Source organism: Aegilops tauschii, chromosome 3 (assembly GCF_002575655.3).
Source record: "Aegilops tauschii subsp. strangulata cultivar AL8/78 chromosome 3, Aet v6.0, whole genome shotgun sequence".
Lineage (NCBI taxonomy): Eukaryota > Viridiplantae > Streptophyta > Magnoliopsida > Poales > Poaceae > Aegilops > Aegilops tauschii.
In genome coordinates this window covers 627,160,405-627,184,295 of record NC_053037.3, presented here as the reverse complement: position 1 = coordinate 627,184,295, position 23,891 = coordinate 627,160,405, and the positions used below count along the sequence as shown (strand labels likewise).

At 40.2% G+C, this 23,891-nt stretch overlaps 2 protein-coding genes, 2 long non-coding RNA genes, 1 other non-coding gene and 2 pseudogenes across 5 annotated transcripts; 5 read left to right on the top strand and 2 right to left on the bottom strand.

The window, feature by feature from the left end:
* The first annotated feature begins 248 nt into the window (after window positions 1-248).
* On the top strand, window positions 249-1,696 carry LOC109758687 (ABC transporter B family member 20-like; annotated as a pseudogene).
* Window positions 1,697-5,253: 3,557 nt separating this feature from the next.
* LOC120976314 (uncharacterized) lies at window positions 5,254-5,772 on the bottom strand. Its single transcript, XR_005771561.2, has 2 exons — window positions 5,630-5,772; window positions 5,254-5,513 (listed from the first exon to the last, which is right to left on the bottom strand). It is a non-coding gene; the product is annotated as an uncharacterized lncRNA (long non-coding RNA).
* A 5,079-nt stretch (window positions 5,773-10,851) lies between these two features.
* Window positions 10,852-10,996, top strand: LOC120962209 (small nucleolar RNA Z247). The gene has a single exon (XR_005753052.1). It is a non-coding gene; the product is annotated as a small nucleolar RNA Z247 (small nucleolar RNA).
* Window positions 10,997-12,934: 1,938 nt separating this feature from the next.
* LOC141020864 (uncharacterized mitochondrial protein AtMg00820-like) lies at window positions 12,935-13,634 on the top strand. Its single transcript, XM_073495819.1, has 2 exons — window positions 12,935-13,336; window positions 13,587-13,634. Exons 1-2 carry the CDS (start codon window positions 12,935-12,937, stop codon window positions 13,632-13,634), a joined length of 450 nt encoding a protein of 149 aa, XP_073351920.1.
* A 1,400-nt stretch (window positions 13,635-15,034) lies between these two features.
* LOC109758688 (disease resistance protein RGA5-like) lies at window positions 15,035-16,955 on the top strand. The gene is made up of 2 exons (XM_073496038.1): window positions 15,035-15,896; window positions 16,159-16,955. The coding sequence occupies exons 1-2, from the start codon at window positions 15,091-15,093 to the stop codon at window positions 16,355-16,357; spliced, it is 1,005 nt and encodes a 334-aa protein (XP_073352139.1). The 5' UTR covers window positions 15,035-15,090; the 3' UTR covers window positions 16,358-16,955.
* Window positions 16,785-18,108, top strand: LOC141020863 (disease resistance protein Pik-2-like; annotated as a pseudogene).
* Window positions 18,109-22,409: 4,301 nt separating this feature from the next.
* Window positions 22,410-22,938, bottom strand: LOC141021112 (uncharacterized). Its single transcript, XR_012181118.1, has 2 exons — window positions 22,855-22,938; window positions 22,410-22,693 (listed from the first exon to the last, which is right to left on the bottom strand). It is a non-coding gene; the product is annotated as an uncharacterized lncRNA (long non-coding RNA).
* Between the last annotated feature and the right edge of the window lie 953 nt (window positions 22,939-23,891).

The following is a 23,891-nucleotide window of genomic DNA, read 5'->3' as shown; positions in this document are numbered from 1 at the left end:
TGCAGCTAGCAACCCACTACCTACATGCACGGTCAAGCCTTCCGTAGCCTTCTCAGCATCCAAACGACCCGGCCACAAACAGCCCATACACACACATACGCGCGGCTTATTCCTAACAAACGGATCAAAAGAGACGGGCTTCTTTCCAATGGCGTCTAGGAGAAGAGCATGTATGATGATGGGCATCGGCTGGTTGACGTGGTAAGACATGAGGTCGCGTTGTGCATTGCATTGCAACGGGAGAAACAATGATGATTTTTTTATCGGTGGGGCCATTTGGATATCGCCTGGTAACAACACTCAAAGAGTACATTGTCTTCTCTTTTGCGACTTTTGTATTGGTGGAGCCATTGGGCCTTCTGCCATACATCCTAAAGCGTCGGAAATCCTTGACCTCAGTCTTTGAGACCGTGTACACAAGATCTATCCAGATGATGCCAGTGGCCTGACACCCCCTAATGTGTATGGGAGCATTGAGTTTAGGAGTGTTGATTTTTGCTACCCAACTCGCCCCGAGATGATGGTTTTGAGTAATTTTAGCCTTAAAGTCAATGGAGGACAGAGTATTGCTGTTTTGGGTGTATCTGGGTCTGGGAAGAGCACGATATTTTCTTTGGTCGAGATGTTCTATGACCCCACTGCTGGCCAAGATTTGTTGGATGGCCATGATCTTTAGTTGTTCAACATGAGAATTGCTGCGGAGCCACATGGGGCTGGTTCCTCAGGACCCTGTCATATTCTCCATAACCATAAGAGAGAACATCATATACTCCAGGCACAACATGACGGAGGCTGCCAGGATCGTGAACGCCACCATTTGATCAGCAGCCAGCCTGCGACATGGCTACGACACACACGTGGGGATGCGTCGAGTGGACCTGACGCCTGGGCAGATGCAGCGGACCGCCATCGTCCGTGTCGTGCTAAGAACGCACCCATTGTGCCGCTTGACGAAGCTAGCTCTGCTATCGAGTCCGAGTCGAGCAGGGTGATGCAGAAGGCCCTCGACACGCTCATCATGGGAACAAGACGACGATCCTCATCGCGCCAGGGCAGCCATGATGAAGCACGTGGACAACATCATGGTGTTAAACTTTGGCAAGATAGTGGAGCAAGGCACACATGATTTATTGGTGCAGACTAGCACATATGCTCATGCGTTGCAACGGGATTTTTTTTTACGAGAAGCATTGGGAGAGGTAACTGATGTGTCCATCAAAACAGTCTTCGCAGCGGTGGGGCGACAGAGCGAGGAATTATGGTGTTCTCACAGGTTGGTCGGTGTGGTGGTCACCACTCAACTCGTGTTTTTTTTTTTCCTTCGGAACCGTCTTCATGTCTAGGTTATGGTTGCTTCCTCATTTTGTGGCTGCACGGTGACCTTCGGAGCGTAGTTGCTTCGACCACTCTCTCCTATGATGGCGTAACCGGATGGATTACTAATTCAATGAATCCCATTTCATTGCCATAATCAGCGCATAACCAGGTAGTCCCTGCTTTACCAGGGTTTATTCTTTTTAATTATTTCAGCGCTTACTTGCCTATATTTTTTTAATCAGAGCCAAACCAGCATATCCTCTTTTATTGGCATATGCCTACAATTTATTTTAATTATAACCAACCAACATACTCTCTTCTATCGTCAAATGGCATGTAGGATGCACAACAGTTCACGTCTGGGTTAGGCCACTGGTAGTTACCAAAACGACGTGTGTTTGTAAGACATGAATAAAAATCCAAAACAATCGCTGAGTTGAAGGATTAGACTCATGACCTCAATATCTCGACCACGTGTTGATAGCCATTCGAACAAACAGCTCCTACTAAAAAATGGCCAACACGGATGTTTAAGAACAAAATGTAGCGTAACATTCGAAACATTTTTTCATTTTTCTGATATTTTTTGAGCTTTTCAAAAAATAAAGTAATAATTATGAAATTCTGAGTACTCTTTGAAATTTGAACAATTTTTGAAATCCTGATTCTTTTTTGAAAAATGCAGCATTTTTTTGAAATATTCATTAAATTTGGAAAAAGATGAACAAAACTTGAAATGTTTTTTTTAATTCACAATTTTTTTTTCAAAATATGAACCTATTTTTAAGAAAATATTTTTTTGAATTTGTGAACAATTTGTCAAAATGATTCAAAAAATGGTTCACAAATTAAATACTTTGACTGGGCTGGTTCACTATCGCACGTGAAAAAGGGAGAATTAAAATAATAGTTTAAGTACCTATTAAAATTTTAGTTTTAATTTTTTTTCCTTCAAACCTGACATGGATGCCTACCATGGGCATGCCCATCTGGCATAAGTTGAGATCATTTCATGAATGTCCAAAATGACAACATGTTCAACAGAGGGTGTTTGGCCAAAAGGCACTGTCTGAAAGCATGTTGTTTTCCAACATCGTTGAAATGACCTCATTTTTTTCCATGGCCTTGTATGACAGTTTCAAGGCACTGTGTCAAGTTATTTTGGTTTTTGACAAATTTTGCATTTTTTAAGATTTCTCGGTCAAAAAAGATCAATAAATGGTCGGACGTGTCGCAACGGTGTAAAAAACGTTCAAGCCTGACATGGATGCCTACCACGGGCATGCCCACTTGTTTACAAAACTTGGTGTCATTTGAAGGATGTCCACAAATAGATCATGTTCAATGAAGGGTGTTCAGGTAGGCCAGAAGCCTAGAAGGCTCTATTGAGAGCACGTTGTTTTTTGACATCCTTGAAATGATAATATATATTTTCCATGGCCTTGTACGACTAATTCAAGGCTCAATGCCAAGCTGTTTTGGTTTTTGATTTTTTTTAATATTTTCTGGAGTTTTCTTGGTCAAAAGACCGATAAATGGCCGAACATGTCGCAACTTGCATACAGTGTCAAAAATCATTCAAACCTGACACGGATGCCTACCATGGACATGCCCACCTGCTTGCAGATTTGAAGGATGTCCAAATATAGACCATGATGAACAGAGGGTGTTCAGGTAGGCGAGAAGGCTCCGTGTGAGAGAACGCTATTTCCCGACATTCTTGAAATGATCCCAGTTTTTTTTTTCATAGCATTGTATGACCAATTCAAGGCAACATGCCAAGTTGTTTTCGTTTTCGACAAATTTTGCATTTTTCAGAGTTTTCTCGGTAAAAAAGGCTGGTAAATGGGCGGGCGTGTTGCAACTTGCATAGAGTGTCAGAAATCGTTCAAACCTAGTATGGATAACTAGCATGATCATGCCCATCTGCTTGAAAAAGTTGGGGTCATTTCAAGAATATCCAAAACTAGACCATGTTTGATAGAGGGTGTTCGTGTTGGCTAGAGGGCTCCGTCTGAGGGTACATTGTTTCTCGTCATCCATAAAATAGCCTCAAACCTTTTCCAGCGGCTTCTATGATCAAACCAAGGCATCATGCCAAGTTGTTTGAATTTTCGATAATCCTTGCATTTTCTGGAGTTTTCTCTGTGAAAACTGGCCGATAAATCGCCGGATGTGACACAACTTGCATAAGGTGTCGGAAATTCGATCATACCTGACATGGATGTCTACCATGGGCGTCCCCACGTACTAGAAAAAGTTTGGGTCATTTCATACATGCCAACATAGATCATGTTCATGTGACACGTTCGACCATTTATCACCCTTTTTAACCAAGAAAACTCCAGAAAATGCAAAAATTGTAGAAAACCAAAACAACTTTGCATGCTGCCTTGAGATGGTCATAAAAGTAAATAAAAAATTGGGATCATTTGACGGATGTCGAGAAACAACGTGCTCTTAAACAGAGTCTTCTAGCCTACTTGGACTTGAAGATGGTGTTATTTTTAACATTCTTAAAATGGTCCCAACTTTTGCAAGCCGGTGGGCATGCCCATGGTAGGCATCCATTCCAGGTTCGAAGGAAAAATATTTTTAAAATCATAGTTAGAACATTTACTAAAATTGTTATTTTGAACTTTTAACATATGTAATAAGTATTTACTAAATATTTAAAGAAAAAATTATATAAAATCATTATTTAAAAAAGTTACTTAAAACTTGTATTTTGGCATTCAAAAAGATAAAAATGAATTAACGAAAAAAAGAAAAAAAAATGAAAAATAGAAAATAAACTAAAAAGCTTAGGCCTTGGCACAATTAGGTGACGACATCGTTCCCGTCGGGTGTGTCTGGGTCGGCCCAAGAGCTCGCGGATTTGAAAAAAGTTCATCAATAAAAAAACAATATTCATGGATTTCAATTTTTTTTTGAAAAATTCAAAACAACTCACTAAGAAAAGGTTGCACACAGCCCTTCCCGGTTTCGGGAACATCGGCTTCCTAGCCATTTTTCCGGTTTTGCGAACTTCTCGAAGGTCGTGAACCGCATTTTTTATTTTCCTTTTTTCTTTTTATCTTCTCTCCTGTTTTATTTTTTCTGGTTCTTTTTTTCCTTTTTGTTATTCTTTGAATTTTATTTTTTTATTTTTTCCTATTTATCATATATTCAAAATTTTCAGAATTCAAATTGTGTTCGTATTTTACTGATTCTTTGTGGAATTATTTTTTTACTGGTTTTTAAAAAATGTTGGCGTTCTAACTTTTGTTCCGTCTTTCTGGAAAATGTTCGTGTTTAGACATTTTGAGAAATTTTGAAAGAGATTAACTTTTCCTAAAAAATTGTACAATTTCTAAAGATAATAATATTTGTATTTTATGAACAAAAAAGGAAATATAAAATCCGAGCGAAAACTGTGCATAAAAGCCGAAAGTAAAAACAAAGAGTGAAGGTGATTTTTTTTCCTTAGCGTTATTTATCTCGAACAAGAGGAAGAAAAAAAAGGTTAAGAGACACACAGGATTAGATATTCCAGATGGTTGTGCGCCAGTGCTTAGTGCATGAGGATTGTAGTTCAATTCCCAAGCAATGTATTTTTTGAAGCTTAAAACTTAAAAAAGAAACTAAACGGGCTGAGCCCACGACGGAGGGGTGTGCGCCCGAATTGTACACGTACACGTTCTAGTGAATACAAATTGTGAAATGTCCATACTATCCTTTATACGTTTTGTGTCTGTGTGTGTGGGGGGGGGGGGGGGGGGGGGTGTACCGAAGCGGATCTCTTGGGAGTGTCGATACTGTAATCTATGTTCATTCATGTTGTACAAGGTAATTTTTTTACTTATATGAACCGTGAGGCCATGCAAAAAAATGGAATCACCTAATCTTATATTATGCACACAAAAAATCAAGCCCAATCAAGTATAACAATCAAAATTGGTGCTCAAGACACATTGCCACATGCATGTGACAAGAATATTTTATTATTGAATCACATCACTGTCCATTGATTGGCATGATGGGTACCAGCAACAATCACTTTTCATCACAAACAAAGCAGTAACAATATTGCTGAGTTTGGCCAACCCTACAATAAGATCTATAGACGTGTTCTGCCCAGGAATTCCGGCAGGATCTGCGGCAATCTAATGCTGAGCATTCAGCGGCTGTAAAAGCAATCACCCCCTCGCAATCATCTGTAGAAAAGAACATGCATCATTGAGGGAAGTCCAAATTGAGAAACATTGCAAAGAAATTCGTGCAGGTCATCTGAAAATATAGACATGTAGGAGAAAGGAGACCGATTTCGTACCAACATGAATGGAGTTGCCTATGCCTAGTTGCACAATCACCATAAGGCAAAGGAGAATGATTTTTCCCTCCATAAGATAATACAAAAACTTCTCCTTCTCGTCTTGTTTAGGTGTCCAGAAGAATACACGATGTCATATTTATGGACTTGTGGCTAGGGAACATTTACCCCCATTTCATTCAATAACATCAAAACTATCCAACTATATCGTCCTAATAATTGGTAAAAATTGATCCCATCTTTAATTGTATATATATTTGATGTTGTTATATCTGTCCATATATGTGACATTATAAGTTTAGGAGATATTTGTTAGTAGTAATTAGTTCGCAAAAATGGATTATGTATATCTTGTAAGATAGTAGTATCCACTTGATCTCGTCATATGTTTCTATTTCTATGCCAATATAAACTTGGAGATACTTAAATTTTATCTTTGAGCGACCGATTGAAAGGCATGTGACCTGCGCCAGGAATGACTTTTTTTTCCTTACGAAATTACAGGAAAGTAATAAATGCCCACAAATCACATGGTTGGAGGAAACAAATCCATGATTTAAGGACGCAAAATAAATCATAGTAGAAAACTAATTCTAGATTTTAAAGCAAAATAATCAATCTAGCGAAATAAGCATCCGCACCATGCAGTTTGTTTCCATATGAAGCGAAATTCGTATCCAGTGTTACCAAAATTTGCTTCCAATGCAACTAAAACTTTTGATTATGCGTCGACTGAAATTAACGTGCTTCATTGGCTCATATAACATGTTTCCAATGACCCAAATATTTGCTTCATTCTTATCGCAAAAGTCATAGGCTTCACATTCTCATATCACATGTATCCACGATAATATTTGCTTCACTCTGCCATCCGTATGCTTGCTTCCTTGCGTGCTTTATATAATCCATAAAACAAGTTGGTAGCCATTGCGTTGTGAAACGACAGGTTGAAGTCATTGACAAGATCAGACTAGGTGATCAAATTCGAAGCATGCTTACCATGAAAGCAAGTTATATGTAGCAGAGGAACAAAATGTACTGGAAGCATGCTTCCATGGAAGCATGAACACAAGTTGTATGAAGCGGAAAAAACATGTAACTAGTCGCATTACTTGCTGAGAAATTGCTTCCATGCCAGCGGATGATTGCTTCTATCGAGTGAAAATTTATGTACAACATAGCAATGTATTATATTTGTTATGCATAGACAATACATGAACCGGAAATTTGTTTCTAATGTAACATGGAATTGGTTCCAACAGCAAAATAATATTTGTTTCCAGAAATCAAATATTGCTTCCAGAGATGTTAGAATATGCTTCCGAAGAAAATATGATTTGCATCAAAAGAAGTCAAAAAATTACTTCAACTTGGGCCAGATGCCAGCACATTATCCCTTCCGCAAAAATTTCTAGAGTTTTCTCGGTCAAAAAAGGTCGATAAATGGCCAGATGTGACAGAACTTGCATACGGCATCAGAAACCATTCAAACCTGGCATGGATGCCTACCATGGGCATGCCCACCGACTTGCAAAAGTTGGGGTCATTTCAAGATTGTCCAAAAATAGACCATGTTCAATGGAGGGTGTCCACATAGGCTAGAAGGCTTTGTCTGATAGCCTGTTGCTTCTCGGTATCCTTGAAATGGCCCCAATTTTTTCATGGCCTTGTATGTCAATTTCAAGGTACCATGCCAAGTTGTTTGGTTTTTTTGAGAAGTTTTGCATTTTCTAGTGTTTTCCTAGTGACAAAGGCTGATAAAAGCCCAGAAGTGTCGCAACGTGCATATGGTGTCGGAAGTCATTCAAACCAAGCATATATGCCTAAAATGGGCATGCGCACCTACTTGCAAAAGTTGAGGTCAGTCCTGAGATTTCCAAAAAAATACCATATTCAACAGAGGGGTCCGTTTGGGGACACCTCATTTCTCGACATCCCTTAAATGGTCCCGATTTTTTACATTGCCTTGTATGACTAATTCAAGGCACCAGATCAACTTGTTTGGGTTTTTGACAAGTTTCCCTTTTTCTGGAGTTTTCTCCATAAAAAAGGCAGATAAATGGTCGGACGTGTCCCAACTTTGCATACTGTGTAAAAAGTCATTCAAATCAGGCATGGACTCCTACCATAGGCATGCTCACCTACTTGCAAGACAATGCCCAAACATAGACCATGTTCAATGAAGGGTGTTCGGGTAGGCCAAGAAGAGTCTGGTTAAAGCATGTTGTTTTCTGACTTCCGTCAAATGACCCCTAATTTTTTCCACCAATTAACCAGTTCTTTTTTTGCAAATACACCAACTGACCAATTCAAGGCACCATAAAAAATTGTTTGGATTAATTGCCAAGTTATCGGCCCCTTTTCACCGAGAAAACTCTAGAAAATGCAAAACTCGAAAACCCAAACAACTTGGCAATGAGAAATCTATTCAAGAATTCAAAGAAATGTTCAGGGAGTTTCAAATAATGTCCGTGCTTTCAGAATTTGTTCGTAATTTCAATATTGTTCCCATCTTTTAAAAATCTACACAAATACAAAAGAATACAAAGAAATTCAAAAAAATAATTGGTTTTGATTTTTTTATTTTTCTAAAAATTTAAACTCCCAATTTGTTACTGTTTTTTTAATATCGGAAAACTCATAAAATGTTCATTTCGAAATTGTGTTTGTTCTTTTTAAAAAATTTCTATTTTTTGATGAAATTTCTCTACAATTTTTGAAATTTGAATATATATTTCATGAACAAAATTTGAAAAATTCATTTAAAAAAATGAAATAAATAAAAGTCTGAACAATTTTTGAAAAATAACGAAGAAATGAAAAAAATGAATATGAAACAAAAAGTGAATAGACAAAAAGAAAGAAATAGTGGAAAAAAGATTGGTTCGACAATGTGCCCGCGCAGCGGAACCGGGAGCTTTCTTGAACTGAAGTAGAAAAAAAGAATAAAAAGGAAAATCAGCACAACCCTTAAGATGTCCTAGTTGGGTAGTGCGTTTCTCTCTGAACGTAGAGGTCAAAAGTAATATTCATGTTGCACACTCTTTTCTGAAGTTTAAAAAGAAAGAGAAAAAAAGTTGAGGGCGTTGTGTACGGGCGGTATGTACATAGGCCGTTTATCTGCGCCGGCGACATATTTTTGAAAAAGATCATCTTACCCTTTTTAGGGGAAAAACTTTCGATCTATTCATCTTCAATAATGATAGTACAATGAACACTAAAAATAATAAAAATTACATCGATATCCGTAGAGTACCTAGCGACGACTACAAGCACTGAAGTGAGCCGAAGGTGTGCCATTTTCATCGCCCCTCCTCACCGGAGCCGAACAAACTTTGTTGTAGTAAATAGTCAGGAAGTCGTCGTGCTAAGACCCCATAGAACCAACACACCTGAACAACAACCGCCGTCGATGAAGAGTGTAGATCAGAAGGATCCAACCTGAAGACACAAGAACATAGATGAACGACGAATAGATTCGAGAAAATCCACTAAAGACAGATCCAGCAGAGACACACCTCCAAACACCCACCGACGATACTAGACGCATCAACAAAATGGCAAATAGGTGGGGAGACCTATATTCTATCCTCAGGCAGCTGCCGCCGCCTCGTCTTCCTGAGCAGAACACAAACAATAATAAAACTCAAAAAAGATGTAAAATCGGAGCCCTCCCACCGGTAAGGGCCGGGATCTACTCCGCCCCCATGGCCCTAAGGCCACTGGAGACGGGATGGACCGGCGCTGGCGCCGACGGGAGGTAGAGGAACCCTAGCTATTTTGGGAGGCTGCGGCTGGCTAGGTCGTCTCGATCATCCTACCCTTTACTTTGAAGGGGGATGAAGAGATCTCTTCTGTTGATGTGTTTAGAGAGGTTTCAGTGTAGTAAGATCCGAAATGTTGTTGACAAGGTTCTTTATTTGTTTGAATATGATATGATTTGAGTTATGATATGACAAGCTTTTACCTTGGTTTTTTTTATTTTGTGGACATTGTTTAAGTTTTTCATTATTAGTGGATCCCATGTACACATCCTATCTCATCACACATGCCACTTCATTAAAGGTCCACTCAACATGCATGGTAATAAGTTTTTCATTATCTTATGCCACTTATATTCAAAATATTTTTTTGGCTAAACAATAATCAAATACATATATAATATTTATTTTTATTTTTACTTCATATTTTGTTAATTCAACTATGATTATTTCATACAATCAAATCACTGAAATATATTGCAAACTATTCCTGTAGCAACGTGTGGGGTGTTCTCTAGTTTACTAGTTTTTCTATGTTTCTGACCAAGTTTCGTTGCTAGCTGTGCACTGAACAGGCACATATAAATTTTTCAGGCCACGTAACATTCAGTCCACAGTACCATGTACCGCAACCAACTTCAACAACATATATTACCCACCCTGTTCATTTAATAAAAATACAAATATTGATGAAAACAGGCATGCCACAATCATTCTCGACAAACAAAAGACCACCAAATATCTAAGGAACAGAAAATAAAAAAAGACTAGCTAACAGCAGTGCTCTACAAACACTTGTTAGTGTTAGATCATACGTATATTGTAAACCGACCCATCATTATAAGGGATCGGTCTAGATTCCTCTAGAAGGCCCGTTTGTATTCTGGAAGGCCTTCTCGCTTCCTCTTCTGTAACCTATGTGATCACGATCTATTTAACACGAAAGCATCCCTGCCCGAGGCATACGTTTCCACCCATCGCTCCCTCGAGCGCTTTCATGGTAACAGAGCCTGTTCGCCTGTATGGCTGCTTCTTCCTCCTCCGTTTCCCACATCCTCAATCAACAAGTCTCTGAAAAGCTCACAAGAGAGAACTATGTCTTGTGGAAGGCGCAAGTCCTGCCCCCAATTCGAGGTGCCATGCTTGCCGGTTATCTGGATGGGTCGGTTCAGGCGCCGGAGAAAACCATCACCACTAGTAACACGGATGGGTGCCCAAGATCAACAAGTTCTGGGGTACGTGTTCAATTCTCTCTCGAAGGAAGTGTTGACTCAGGTCGCCTCATTGCTTAGTGCGGCTGAACTCTGGGCAGCCCTCGAGCAGATGTTTTCCTCTCGGTCTCGTGCTCGCACCATCAATATCAGGATGGCCATGGCCAACATGCAAAAGGGAAACATGTCTGCTGCAGACTATTTCTCCAAGATGAAGGCCCTTGCGGATGAACTTGCATCTGCAGGGAAGAGGATTGACGATGACGACCTGATTTCTTATCTATTGGCGGGTCTGGACGTCGAATACAATCAATTGGTGGCATCGGTTCTTGGGAGACCCACAACAGATCCAATTACTCTCAATGAATTCTATGCTCAGCTCCTTAGCTATGACACACGCATGGATATTCTCCACTCTGGGGGCGCCGGTGGCCCTGGATTTCAAGTCAATTCTGCTCGCCGAGGACGTGGCGGGTTTGGACAGCGTGGTCGTGCAGGAGGCCGTGGTGGTCGTACTGCACACCGCGGTGCAGGAGGCCGCGGAGGTGGCCGTGGTGGCTACGGTCGTGGCTATCAGGGAGAATCCACTGTGATTTGTCAAGTCTGCTCCAAGCCCAATCATAGTGCCCAAGATTGCTGGTACCGGTTTGATCCTGACTACGTACCTGATGAAACTCGTCAAGCTGGTTCTGCAATAACGTCTTATGGGATTGACACAAACTGGTACCTTGACTCCGGAGCCACTGATCATATCACTGGAGAGCTCGACAAGTTAACTACTCGAGAACGATACAACGGCCACGACAAGGTTCATACTGCAAACGGAGCAGGTCACGAGGGAGGCTCTTCTTCACGGTAGATGTCATGGTGGTCTCTATCCCTTCATGTCATCATCCTCCTCGCCAATAAAGCAAGTATATAGTGCCACCGAACCATCATCTACACGGTGGCATCATCGCCTTGGACATCCATCCCCAAGGATAGTTCAAAAAATTATAAATAAAAATGAGCTTCCTTGCTCAAATGACTCTAGCGTTGAGTCGATTTGTGATGCTTGCCAGCAAGCTAAAAGTCATCAACTTCCCTACCCAACATCTACTAGTATTTCAAGTTCACCTTTAGAACTTGTGTTTTCCGATGTGTGGGGACCAGCGCCATGTTCTGTTGGTAGAAACACTTATTATGTGAGTTTCATCGATGACTTCAGCAAGTTCACATGGATTTATCTTCTTAAGAAACGCTCGGATGTGTTCTCTATTTTCTTAAACTTTCAGAAACTCGTCGAACGTCGACTCGATAAGAAAATTCTTACCATGCAGACTGATTGGGGAGGTGAATATCAAAAACTAAATACCTTCTTTCAAAAGATAGGGATTTCACACCATGTTTCATGCCCTCATGCACACCAACAGAACGGGTCTGCTGAGCGAAAACACAGGCACATAGTTGAAGTTGGGTTGTCTCTTCTAGCTCAAGCATCTATGCCACTAAAATTTTGGGACGAAGCGTTTCTCACTGCCACATATCTCATTAATATTGTGCCTAGTAAAGTGATCAATTATGAAACGCCTATTGAGCGTCTCTTTTCTACCAAGCCAGACTACTCATTTCTCAGAATATTTGGATGTGCATGTTGGCCACACCTACGTCCATACAATTCTTGCAAACTTGAATTTCGCTCTAAACAATGCACTTTTCTTGGTTACAGTCCTCAACACAAAGACTACAAATGTCTTGACATCTCCACTGGTCGTGTATATATTTCACGAGATGTGGTCTTTGACGAGTCAGTTTTTCCTTTCAAAATTCTACACCCCAATGCCGGTGCCCGCCTACGCCAAGAAATCCTCCTCTTACCTCCTACCCTTATCAATCTCAAAATTCCAGGGGATGAAATAGTAGGTGCTGACCAATTGACTAATGACCATACTTAATCATGCCTCTGGAAGCTTTGAATCTGGTGTGCAGGTTACGCAAAGCAGTGAAAATGGTGCAGAAAGTAATGCGGAAAATGAAGAAAACAGTGGCTATAATGGGCCTCTGGAACTTGCTCGCCTCGGGCGCCCACCAGTTCTCCACGCGTGGGGCGTCTCCCCAACCAGCGCGCGCCATCTGGCCTGCCAGGGGCCTCTCCCGATGTTGCAGCCGATTTTTCTTCAGAACGCAGCGGCTCACCTGGACTCGGGCGCAGTGGATCTTCTGGCCCTGCTGACATGCACGATACCCAAGAATCGGGATCTTCTGTGCATGTTTCTCCTGTGCAACCTGTCCAGCAACATGTTCAAACTCGGCTTCAAAAAGGCATTGTTCAACCAAAAAAATTGTACCCTGGCATGGTTCGGTATGGAAATTTCTCTGCTACAGGAGAACCTCAGTCTCTTTCTGAAGCTCTTGGTGATGCAAATTGGCGATGTGCAATGGATCAGGAGTACATGGCACTTCAGAAAAATCAAACATGGCATCTTGTTCCACCACCTCCCGGTAAAAATATAATTGACTGCAAATGGGTCTTTCGTATCAAAAGGAAGGCAGATGGCTCCATTGATAGGTATAAGGCTCGCCTTGTTGCGAAAGGATTCAAACAACGCTATGGGCTCGATTATGAAGATACTTTCAGCCCTGTTGTTAAAGCAGCCACAATACGCCTTGTTCTTGCTATTGCGATCTCTCGTGGGTGGTGTCTTCAGCAACTTGATGTACAAAATGCATTCCTCCATGGTATTCTAGAAGCAGAGGTATATCTTCGACAACCCCCTGGTTATGAAAGCACCAAAATACCACACTTTGTTTGCAAACTCAATAAAGCTCTCTATGGTCTTAAGCAAGCTCCTCGAGCATGGTTTTCCCGCTTGAGCATAAAGTTACAACAACTTGGCTTCACTCCTTCCAAATCGGATACATCATTATTCATATTTCACAAAGGGGGTGTCACAATCTTTGTTCTTGTGTATGTTGATGACATTATTGTAACAACTTCCTCACCAGATTCTGTGCAAGCTCTCCTTCATGATCTACGTGGAGACTTTGCTTTAAAGGATTTGGGTGACTTGCATTACTTTTTGGGCATTGAAGTACGACAGAGAGATGAAGAGCTAGTTCTTACTCAAACCAAGTATGCCAAAGAGCTACTTCAACGAGTCAATATGACAAATTGCAAGCCATGCTCAACCCCACTATCCGCAACAGAAAAGTTATCTGCTCATGACGGAGAACCTCTAAATGCTGAAGACTCGACAAGGTATAGAAGTGTGGTGGGGGCCTTACAATATCTGACTCTCACTCGACCAGATATTGTTTTCTCAGTTAATAAGGTATGTCAATTTTTACATGCACCCACTAGTGCCCACTGGACAGCTGTAAAACGTATCCTAAGATACATTCAAGGAACTATTGAACTTGGATTAACATTCAAAAAATCTTCGTCTCTACTAGTCAGTGGATTTTCTGATGCAGATTGGGCAGGCTGCGTAGATGATAGAAGGTCAACTGGAGGATTTGCAGTCTTTCTAGGCTCAAATTTAATCTCATGGAGTGCAAGAAAGCAAGCAACTGTGTCAAGATCCAGCACAGAAGCGGAATATAAAGCCTTGGCCAATGTTACTGCTGAAATTATCTGGGTTCAATCTGTTCTAAAGGAACTTGGAATACCACAATAGAGAATACCTTGCTTGTGGTGTGATAATCTTGGTGCCACCTATTTATCGGCTAATCCAGTGTTTCATGCAAGAACTAAGCATATTGAAATTGACTTCCATTTGCTTAGAGAAAGAGTGGCTCAGAAGATGCTTGAAATACGCTTCATTCCGTCCAAAGATCAAGTAGCAGATGGCTTCACTAAAGCTTTGGCGGTCACACTTTTGGAAAATTTTAGACGCAATCTCAACATTAGAAATTGACATTGAGGGGGAGTGTTAGATCATACGTATATTGTAAACCGACCCATCATTATAAGGGATCGGTCTAGATTCCTCTAGAAGGCCCGTTTGTATTCTGGAAGGCCTTCTCGCTTCCTCTTCTGTAACCTATGTGATCACGATCTATTTAACACGAAAGCGTCCCTGCCCGAGGCATACGTTTCCACCCATCGCTCCCTCGAGCGCTTTCAGTTAGTACATGCTTTCTTGGCATCTTTGGCTAGACCTCATTTTCTTCTTGTTCTGGTAGCGTGAACAAAAACCGCAGTTGTCGCGCAAATTGGGCGACCTGACCACCATAAGTTGCCGGGCTACACATGGCGCACGCATGGACCAGCCAGCTCTGGCTCGGTTCGGTCAGCATGTCCCCGTCCTGCTCTTTCTCCATGTCACTGTCTCTCGTTTATAGGGAGAATAGTGCAGCTGCCAGGCTGGGGAGATAACATTGGGCTGCAAAGGACCACATGTTCCACTGGCTGAATTCTCAACCGCACAGCGCTGCAGATGAGAATGCCTTATCTCAACTCTGAAGAACAACAAACCCAAGGAATAAACATACTGCGAGAGGTCCAACCATGGAGCTCGCCATGCTAGCCATCCGCCCTCTCCTCTCGAAGCTGGGGGACCTGCTCGCAGGCGAGTTCACCCTTGAGAAGCGTGTGAGGAAAGGCGTCGAGTCTCTTAGCAAGGAGATGTTGCTGATGCAGGCTGCCCTTGGCAAGGTGGCGAAAGTGCCGCCCGAAGAGCTCGATGAGGGGGTCAAGATCTGGGCAGGAATGGTAAGGGACCTGGCCTACCAAATGGAAGACATCGTGGATGTCTTCATTGTGTGTGTGGATGATTTATCTGCCAACCCAAAGAATAGAGTGAAGAAGTTGCTTAAGAAGACAGGCAAGTTATTCAAGAAGGGCAAAGATCTTCATCGAATCTCCGATGCTCTAGAAGAAGCAGTTACTCAGGCTAAGCAGCTGGCTGAGTTGTGCCAAAGGTACGAGCTCGAGACACTGAACACCCGCATTGGTGCTAGCATCGATCCTCACACCATAGCTCTGTACACAGATGTGAGAGAGCTTGTCGGCATTGAAGAACCACGAGACGAGTTGATCAACAAGTTACTTCAAGGTGATGATTGGTCAAAGAATCCGTTGAAGACAGTCTCTGTTGTTGGATTTGGTGAGTTGATCAACAAGTTACTTGACAAGATCAAAGTGCAATTTGATTGTAGTGCTTTTGTTTCGGTTTCTTGGAATCCCAACATGAAAAAAATCTTGAAGAATATCCTTTTTGAGCTCGACAAGAAAATGTATTCAAACATACATAATACGTCGCGAGAAGAAAATCATCTCATCGACGAACTCATTGAATTTCTTAATGACAAAAGGTATGCTTATGTTTTCATGCTATAGATCGATAGTCATTTTGTTTAGTAAAATAATGGCCATGAAGTATTGGTGCAATTACATTCTAAAAGGGTATTGTTGATGAGTTAAAGATTACAATGTTCATATAATTCCTTGAGTTTACTATGGTCCATTTTACTCTACATATAAATATATAATCCATAGTCTCTACATATAAAAAAAACCTTACATATATCTTCCTTTATTGGGTTCTGAACTAACTCACATAATATATTTGTACAGGTACCTCATCGTAATTGATGACATATGGAATGAAAATGCGTGTCAATTAATCAAGTGCGCTTTCTCCAAGAATAGTCTTGGAAGTCGAGTAATCACGACAACCCGCATCTTTGGTGTTTCCGAAGCATGTTGCTCTTCTGCTGATGATATTTATAGGATGAAACCTCTTTCTGATGATGTCTCAAGAAGGCTCTTTTGAAGAGTATTTTCTTCCAATAAAGGATGTCCTCATGAATTGATGGATGTATCTAAACACATCTTGAAGAAATGTGGTGGAATACTATTAGCCGTTATTACTATAGCAAGTCTTCTAGCTAATAACCATCGGATGAAAACAAAGGACCAATGGGACACCATGCTCAACTCCATTGGTCGTGGACTCAGAGAGGGTCGTAGTGTAATTGAGATGAAGAAGATACTATTGTTCAGTTATTATGATCTACCTTCTTATCTTAAGCCATGTTTATTATATCTAAGCATCTTTCCAGAAGATCACGAGATTATTAGAGGCAAGCTAATATTGAAATGGATGTCCGAAGGATTTGTGTATATTGTATAGTGAATAAGAAGAAACTAGCTTATATGAGCTCGGTGACTAGTACTTCAATGAGCTAGTAAATAGAAGTATGATCCAGCCAATAGGCCTTGATAATGAAGAAAAGGCAAAAGCTTGTTGTGTACATGACATGGTGCTAGATCCCATATGTTCATTAGCAAGTGAAGAGAACTTTGTCACTATATCGGATGGCACCAAGAGAAAAATACCTAAATCGCAAAGCAAGGTCCGCAGATTGTCAATCCAAAATAGCAACGTAGATGTGGCTACCATCAGTATGAGACAAGTAAGATCTATTACTGTTTTCACGAATGATATTGTTAATCAACTGTAGAAAATTTCAAGTTTTCAAGTTGTGCGTGTGTTGGATTTAGGAGATTGTCCTATTCTGGATACCAGGACTTTTTTGAATTTGAGGTACCTACGACATAATGGTGATGGGGTTAAGGACTTTCCGATGGAAATTGGAAAGCTACAGTTTTTGCAAGTCTTGGATATTAGTGGAAAAAGTATAAAAGAAATGCCGCCAAGTGTTGTTCGGCTAAGACGTCTGATGTACCTATGTATCGGCCGGGGCGAAGCTCCCATCTGGGATAGGTAACTTGACTTCCCTAGAAGTGCTACTTGGTCTAGAGGTGGGCAAGTTTTCTTCGTGTGGTTTCAATCACCATCTTGTGAAAGAGTTGGGCCACCTGACCAAGCTGAGGGTGCTCCGGTTTTTGTGGGCTGATTTGGATGGGAGCATGTGTAGAACTTTGGCCAATTCCCTAAGTAATCTGCACAGGTTGGAAGTTCTACAGAATTATGTCAAAGGTGGATGCGTTGATCTCATGCACGTAGGCTGGGTTCCCTCTCCACAAATCCGCAGATTACGGATTATTGGTTGCTCATTGTAGACACTATCCGCATGGATTAATCCTTCATTGCTTCCGTTCATGTCCTATCTAGCAATAACAGTGAGTGAAGTGCGATCGGAGGACACTCAATTTCTTGGGATGTTGCGTGCACTTTGTTATCTCGATCTACGTGTTGAGGGCAACTTCTCAGGAGAGAATCATGTGGTGTAAATGTCTGTTGTCACCACTGATGCATTTCCATGTGCGACTGAGTGCTACTTTCTAGGAATTGTGTCTACGCCATCTATATTTCCGCAAGGAGCCGCGCCAAGGCTTACGGAACTTTGCTTCGACTTCCCAGCTATGTGGATCGGCCGTGCCGACTATAATTTAAGCATGGGGCATCTCCCTTCCCTCGAGGCTGTGTATGTGAACCTTTTGTGTAAGGAAGCCAGCAATGAGGTGGTGGACGAAGCAGTTGCGGCTCTAAGGGCCGCAGCCGAAGACCATCCCAACCATCTCGGCATTCTTCTAAAAAAAATACCATCCCGACATTGAAATCAACAAAACATACGAATAGGAAGATACAATTTTTGTATGCACCGCTTTATCAATTTCAGGCAAAGGAAGATGGGAAGCCTGCATGTTCTTAGGGGTTGTTTGGTTCCTGTCCTCGCTATTTTGTGCCTGGCCGAAAGCCTCCCTGACATGTGCCTAGGGTGTGTTCGTTTGATGTCCTGAGAGTGTGTAAAGTAGCCTGGCCTGGATGCACGACCAACGTAGTTAGCCTGGCTTGGCACCCTAGCTGCTTCATTAGCCTGGCCAGGCGTCCCTTTCCCCACGCCTGGCGGGAGCAACAGCTGCCTGGGATTGCTAATCCCATCAATTAGCTAGTGATGTGACCTTTCTTATTCTAAACTAGTACACCTTTTTCATCTGTCACTTGTTCTTCTCGTACCAAGGCGGGAGGCCTCCAACCAAACGCTCCACCTCCAGGCGTGCCTGATCAGGCAGAAAATACCTACTCACTCAGGCTACTTTCAGGCACTACTTTTTACCAGGCAAGCAACTCAGGTCATGATCCAAACTGCCCCTTAATCCTTTTGATTTCGCCAAGTGTTGAGTAGCCCTTTTCCCTTCTTTTCAGTCACGTGGATCAAGGGCTTGGTCCGCCAAGAGTTGAGTAGCTCTTTTCTCCGGTTTAGTTTCTTTGGCACTGCAATGTGAATTTGGCGTTGGTTAAATATCAAGTGCCTCCCGCATGAGAAGGTTTCATATCGAGTGCCCATGATTAAATTAGCAGAGAATCGACTAGTAGCATGTGTATGAACTGTGAACTCTGTTTCCGTTCTTCTTTCTGTTACAATTAACTGAACATTTGTTTGAGTTTGTGCTTCCAAATGGCGCTGGAGGTAGCAGGAGCTAGAGATTCCAATATAGACTACATGCAGAGCAAAATAAGTGAATCCGCATTCTAAAATAGTCTGTATATAGTCTGTATTGAAATTCATAAAAAAGGGGTTATGTTTAGAAACGGAGGGAGTAGCAGCTTAATTTCACACTCGATGTTTATTCCAGGCCAGTAAATTAAGATGTTGCGATCAGTTTGCAAGAATTTTCTGAAGTTTCACCTTGTATTTGTCATGTTGGTTTAATAAAATGAAGTAAATGGGGGGAGTCAGCAGTGTTGTTTGGAATTGCAGCGTACATTATTCATCTTTCACACTTCTTCTTTGCCAAGTGCCTAGAAAACTCGGTAAACTCTTTGCCCAGTGCAGCTGCTAGGGTTCATACCTATATGACGAGCAAGTGTTTGTGTTTCAACTTTTAACTTAGAACTAGAGATAACGGCATTGTTGTATGCATATGCTTCTGCAAGAAAGTATTTTGCATTTTATCTTCTCGGAAAATTATTTCTTTGCATTTAGTTTGTCATGCACGCATGACGAGAGGTAAAGAGGGGGGCCTGCCGAGTTAGAACCCGGGCCGCACAGGTGGATTGTAGGATGGCGCCAGATAGATTGCTCCTAGTCCACATGCTTTGTGGTGGGAGGCGAGGGAACACTAACCCCTCACCAGCGCCAACGATAGTAGGCTAGCCCGGTAAACGCTCCCATGACTTGTCAGCGTACTGTGCATTGGATGTTTTATCGGTTTTTGGTCATGTTATTTACTTCAGCCGGTTTCTATTAAAAAAGTTATCTAAAATTTAAAAATGTCTAGGAATTAAAAGTGTTTTTTAATCCTCAAAAAAGTGTTCATAAACTTTAAAATATATTCAGGAATCGTTTTAAGTAATTTAAATATATTTGTGAATTTGAAAATTGTTTGTCAATTTGAAAATTGTTCATGAAATAAAAAGTACTCATAAATTTAAAATTTAATGGAATTTCAAAAACAAAAATCTTGGATTTCAGAAACTATTCATGAATTTGTAAAACAATTCACCAGTTCAGATTTTTTTTGCAAATCTAAAATATTTTCACAAATTTGAAAATTATCTTTAACTATAAAAATGTAAGGAATTTTCAATATAACCAGGAATATAAAATAAATAAGGTAATAAAAAGAAAAACATATAAAGGGAAAAAAGAAGAAAAAAAAGAAAAAGGAAGGAAAGGAGCCTTCCTAAAACTAGAAGTCAGGAGCACGTTATGTGGGCACTGCACAAGTCGGGCGGCGCTGTGGGGTGGGGGTGGGGCTTTAAGGGTGTGAATTTGGGCCATACGCGCGGGTCGACAGGTGTTGACCAAACGCGCAGATTTGGGCCAGCCCAAGTAGTGCAGATCACTCTTCCGGTTTTAGGAAGGTTTATAAAACCTACACAGACTGTTTTTTGTTTCATTTGGTTATTTTCTATTTATTTTTTTGCATTTTCATTTTCATTTGATTTTCTTATTTTTATTCATTATTTAATTAATGTATTTATTTATTTCCCTTACTCCTTTTTTCTATTTTTTCGTTCCTTTTCCCATAGTTCATTGTGTACATTTGTTAAAAATAATGAACATATTTTGTTCATCTAATTAATTTTTTATCAAATTATAAATTTTTTCATAGAATAAAAAAATTCATCGAATATAATAATTTTCTTCAAAATATTAAATAATTGTTCATCAAATATAACAAAATGAGCGTTAATTTCAAATATGTTCACCGTATCCAAAACTTATTCATCCCGTAATTTATTTTTTCTTGGAACTCATAATTTGTAATCGTGAACATTTAATCAAAATCTTGAACAATTTTTGAGTCTGAGAACATTCTTTCAAATTCGTGAATAATTTTTCATGAACAACTTTTTAAATGTTGAAATTTTTCGAATTTGTCTGCAGTTTTACAAGTTATAAACCTTTTTCAAAATCATGAAGATTTTTTGAATTCAAGAACATTTTTTCAAAAAATTCACAAACATGTTGTCGAAACCCATGAACATTTTTTAAATTCGTGAACCTTTTTATGACACAATACGCTGAGTTAGTGTATTGTTTTAGCTTATAACTAGAGAGAAAACGTTATTGTTGTATGGATGTGCTTAAATGATATTTATGCACCGCATGTCCACAAAAAGAGTATGTTGCATTTTGTTCTCTCTGCCAATGATTTCTAAGCAATTGTTTTTTGTCTTGCGAATATGATGAGGGGTAGAAATTGGGACCTGGCCCAGTTAGAACCCAGGCCGCACAAGTGGGTTGGCATGTGAGAGACTTATAGGCCGCGAGAGCTATTTCTCCTATCCAGCGAGATGGTAGGACGTCTCGCTCTAGGCGAGCACCAGCTGGCCGTCCCTTCATAGGGTGAGTATATGCTAGTATATGTGAGCGATTCCGATTGTACTTTGCTAAAAAAAGTAAAATCGGCGCTGAAGGCGCCGATTAGAAGCTCACGATAGGAAGGTATCATCACCTGAGTTGGCCGGCCCATCAGCTGATGTACATCGCAGGGGTAGGATCCACGAATGTTGTGTATTTCTTGAAGTGATACATGTACGTCCGATTGCATGCAGAGAGTTCTAGGTTGCGCTGGCCTATTTAAGGCACGCGGGAACAACTTTGGAAATCCTAGAATATGTTTTATATTTATTAGTTTTTGGTTTATTTTTTATTTTCTTCCCTTTTCTATTTTTTTATTTTTTTTCAAATATTTATCAATTCAAATAAAAATCAAACATTAAATAATTGTTTTAGATTTTACAAAAATCTTTTTTAAAGATTCTTCAGGTTTTTAGAAAATTCTTTATTTTTTAAAATGATTGAACTTTCTAAATTTGTTCACACTTCCAGCAAATGTTCAATTTTTTTTAAAAAAATCTGGTTTCCAAAGTTTGTTCAGAACAAAAAGTTTTCACATTTTAAGGAAATGTTCAATGAATTACGCAAAATGTTCCGGTCTTCAATAAATGTTCCTATTTCAATTTTTTTTAATTTTTCTCTCATATTCAAAATGTTTTCATGTTTTTAAAGAGCATTCTTGTTTACAAAAAATGATAAGATTTTTCTAATTTCCTTTATTTTCTGATAATGTTCAGAATTTTTAAAATGTTTGTGTTCCAAAAAATAATCAAGAAACTCAAAAAAAATTGACATTTTCAATTTTCGTAGTGATTTTAAAAATGTTAAGAAGTTTTTAAAAAAATCATTTTCTTTCCAGAACGGTTCATGATTTTAAAGAAAACTTGAGATTTTTTAAGAAATGTTCATGATTTATAGAAATAAACCTCGTTTTCTTGGAGCTCCATTGCTAGGAGTTCAGCTAGAGTAAACTTGGTTCGATCAAGTTTTATATTGTTATGTCTAAACTTATGATCACGAGGCCGTGCAAAAAAAAAAAGACCAGATAAAGGATTACACACGGCAAAATGAAATCAAATCATAAGTACATCCAAAATTTGTGATCAATATAGATTCTCACGTGAATGTTACAAGAAGATTTTATTACTGGATCCCAACATTTTTCATTGTTTGACGTGATAGCAGGGTGCAACTCTAGTCACATACAAGGCAGTTACAATTCTGTTGGGTAACACTGACGGCCACACAGTAAGATGACTTAGCGTGACGTCCCCAGGAATTCTGGCATGCTATATGGCAAGATAATTCTATGCATACAGCGCTGCCATAAGCAATATGCACCTCGCAATTACCTATGGACAAGAATACACATCATTAATATAAGTTCAAATTGACAAAGTTCCATAGAAAATTTAGTTTCAACCGACAAGGTTATCCCCCCCCCCCCCCCCCCCCCCCCCCCCCCCCCCCCAGTTGACAGGAGAAAGAAAACATAGGGAGATCTAGTTCGTACCAGCATGAGTGGAATTTCCTAGCAGAAAAAGCACCATAAGGCATAGAAGAATAGTTTTCCCCTCCATAGGATTTAACACAAATCTTCTTCTAGTTTATGTTTGGATGTCGAGAAGTATACATACTGTTATCTTTATATATAGACTTATGGCTAGAGAATATTTACTCTTGGTTTATTGAAAGAAGATTAGAAAGATCTTACTATATTATTGCCCTTAATTTGTACACCCTGGTTATATCTTCAAGATCGTATCCATTTAATGCTATTATATTTCCCATATATATCACAATATAAAGCTTGGAGATACTCTAGACCGTGCACCAGTAAATATGTCTGATCAAATTAAACCTCTAATTAAATAGTGGATCATTTCAATTCAATTAACAGTTATGCGGCTACCAACTACTCACTGGCTGACAACCTTCACTAGTACAAAACAGGGCACTAGTCCCGGTTCCAGAGGACCTTTAGTCCCGGTTCTGCAACCAGGACAAAACGATCGAGACTAATGCCCATTACTTTTAGTCCCGGTTGGCTTACGAACCGGGACTAAAGCAGCTCCACGTGGCCACTGTGGGGCGCCCAGGCAGGAGGACCTTTAGTCCCGGTTGGTAACACCGACCGGGACTAAAAGGAAGCCACCCGTCAGCAGCTCGCAGACGCTGGGTTATTTGTTTTTCTTTGAAGAGGGGGGGGGGGGGGGGGGGTTTAGGGGTTTTGGAGGATTTAGGGGTTTCATATTGTGTTAGCTAGCTACTACATATAGAGAGAAGTGACCTCTCTTTCTTCGTGCTTGGTCGACGGTAGCTACTACATATAGAGAGAACTCGACGCTAGCTAGTAAGAAAATGAAGGAACCATTAATAACACAACATCGTCATGAACATTTATAGAGAGAAGTGACCTCTCTTTCTCCGTTCTTGGTTGAACAACAAGTTTTCGTATTTCTATCCGACGCTACTACATATATACAATATAACATCTCTTACAATCGCTAACATCATCTACCTAACATCCATTTGCAATTCCATATGGTA

Excerpts from the sequence above, each read along its gene's own strand:
- LOC141020864 (XM_073495819.1), top strand. The coding sequence starts at position 12,935 with ATGGTTCGGTATGGAAATTTCTCTGCTACAGGAGAACCTCAGTCTCTT. Across the intron at positions 13,337-13,586 it reads ATGGTATTCTAGAAGCAGAG|ATTCTGTGCAAGCTCTCCTT; the intron begins GTATATCTTCGA and ends CTTCCTCACCAG.
- LOC109758688 (XM_073496038.1), top strand. The coding sequence starts at position 15,091 with ATGGAGCTCGCCATGCTAGCCATCCGCCCTCTCCTCTCGAAGCTGGGG. Across the intron at positions 15,897-16,158 it reads GAATTTCTTAATGACAAAAG|GTACCTCATCGTAATTGATG; the intron begins GTATGCTTATGT and ends ATATTTGTACAG.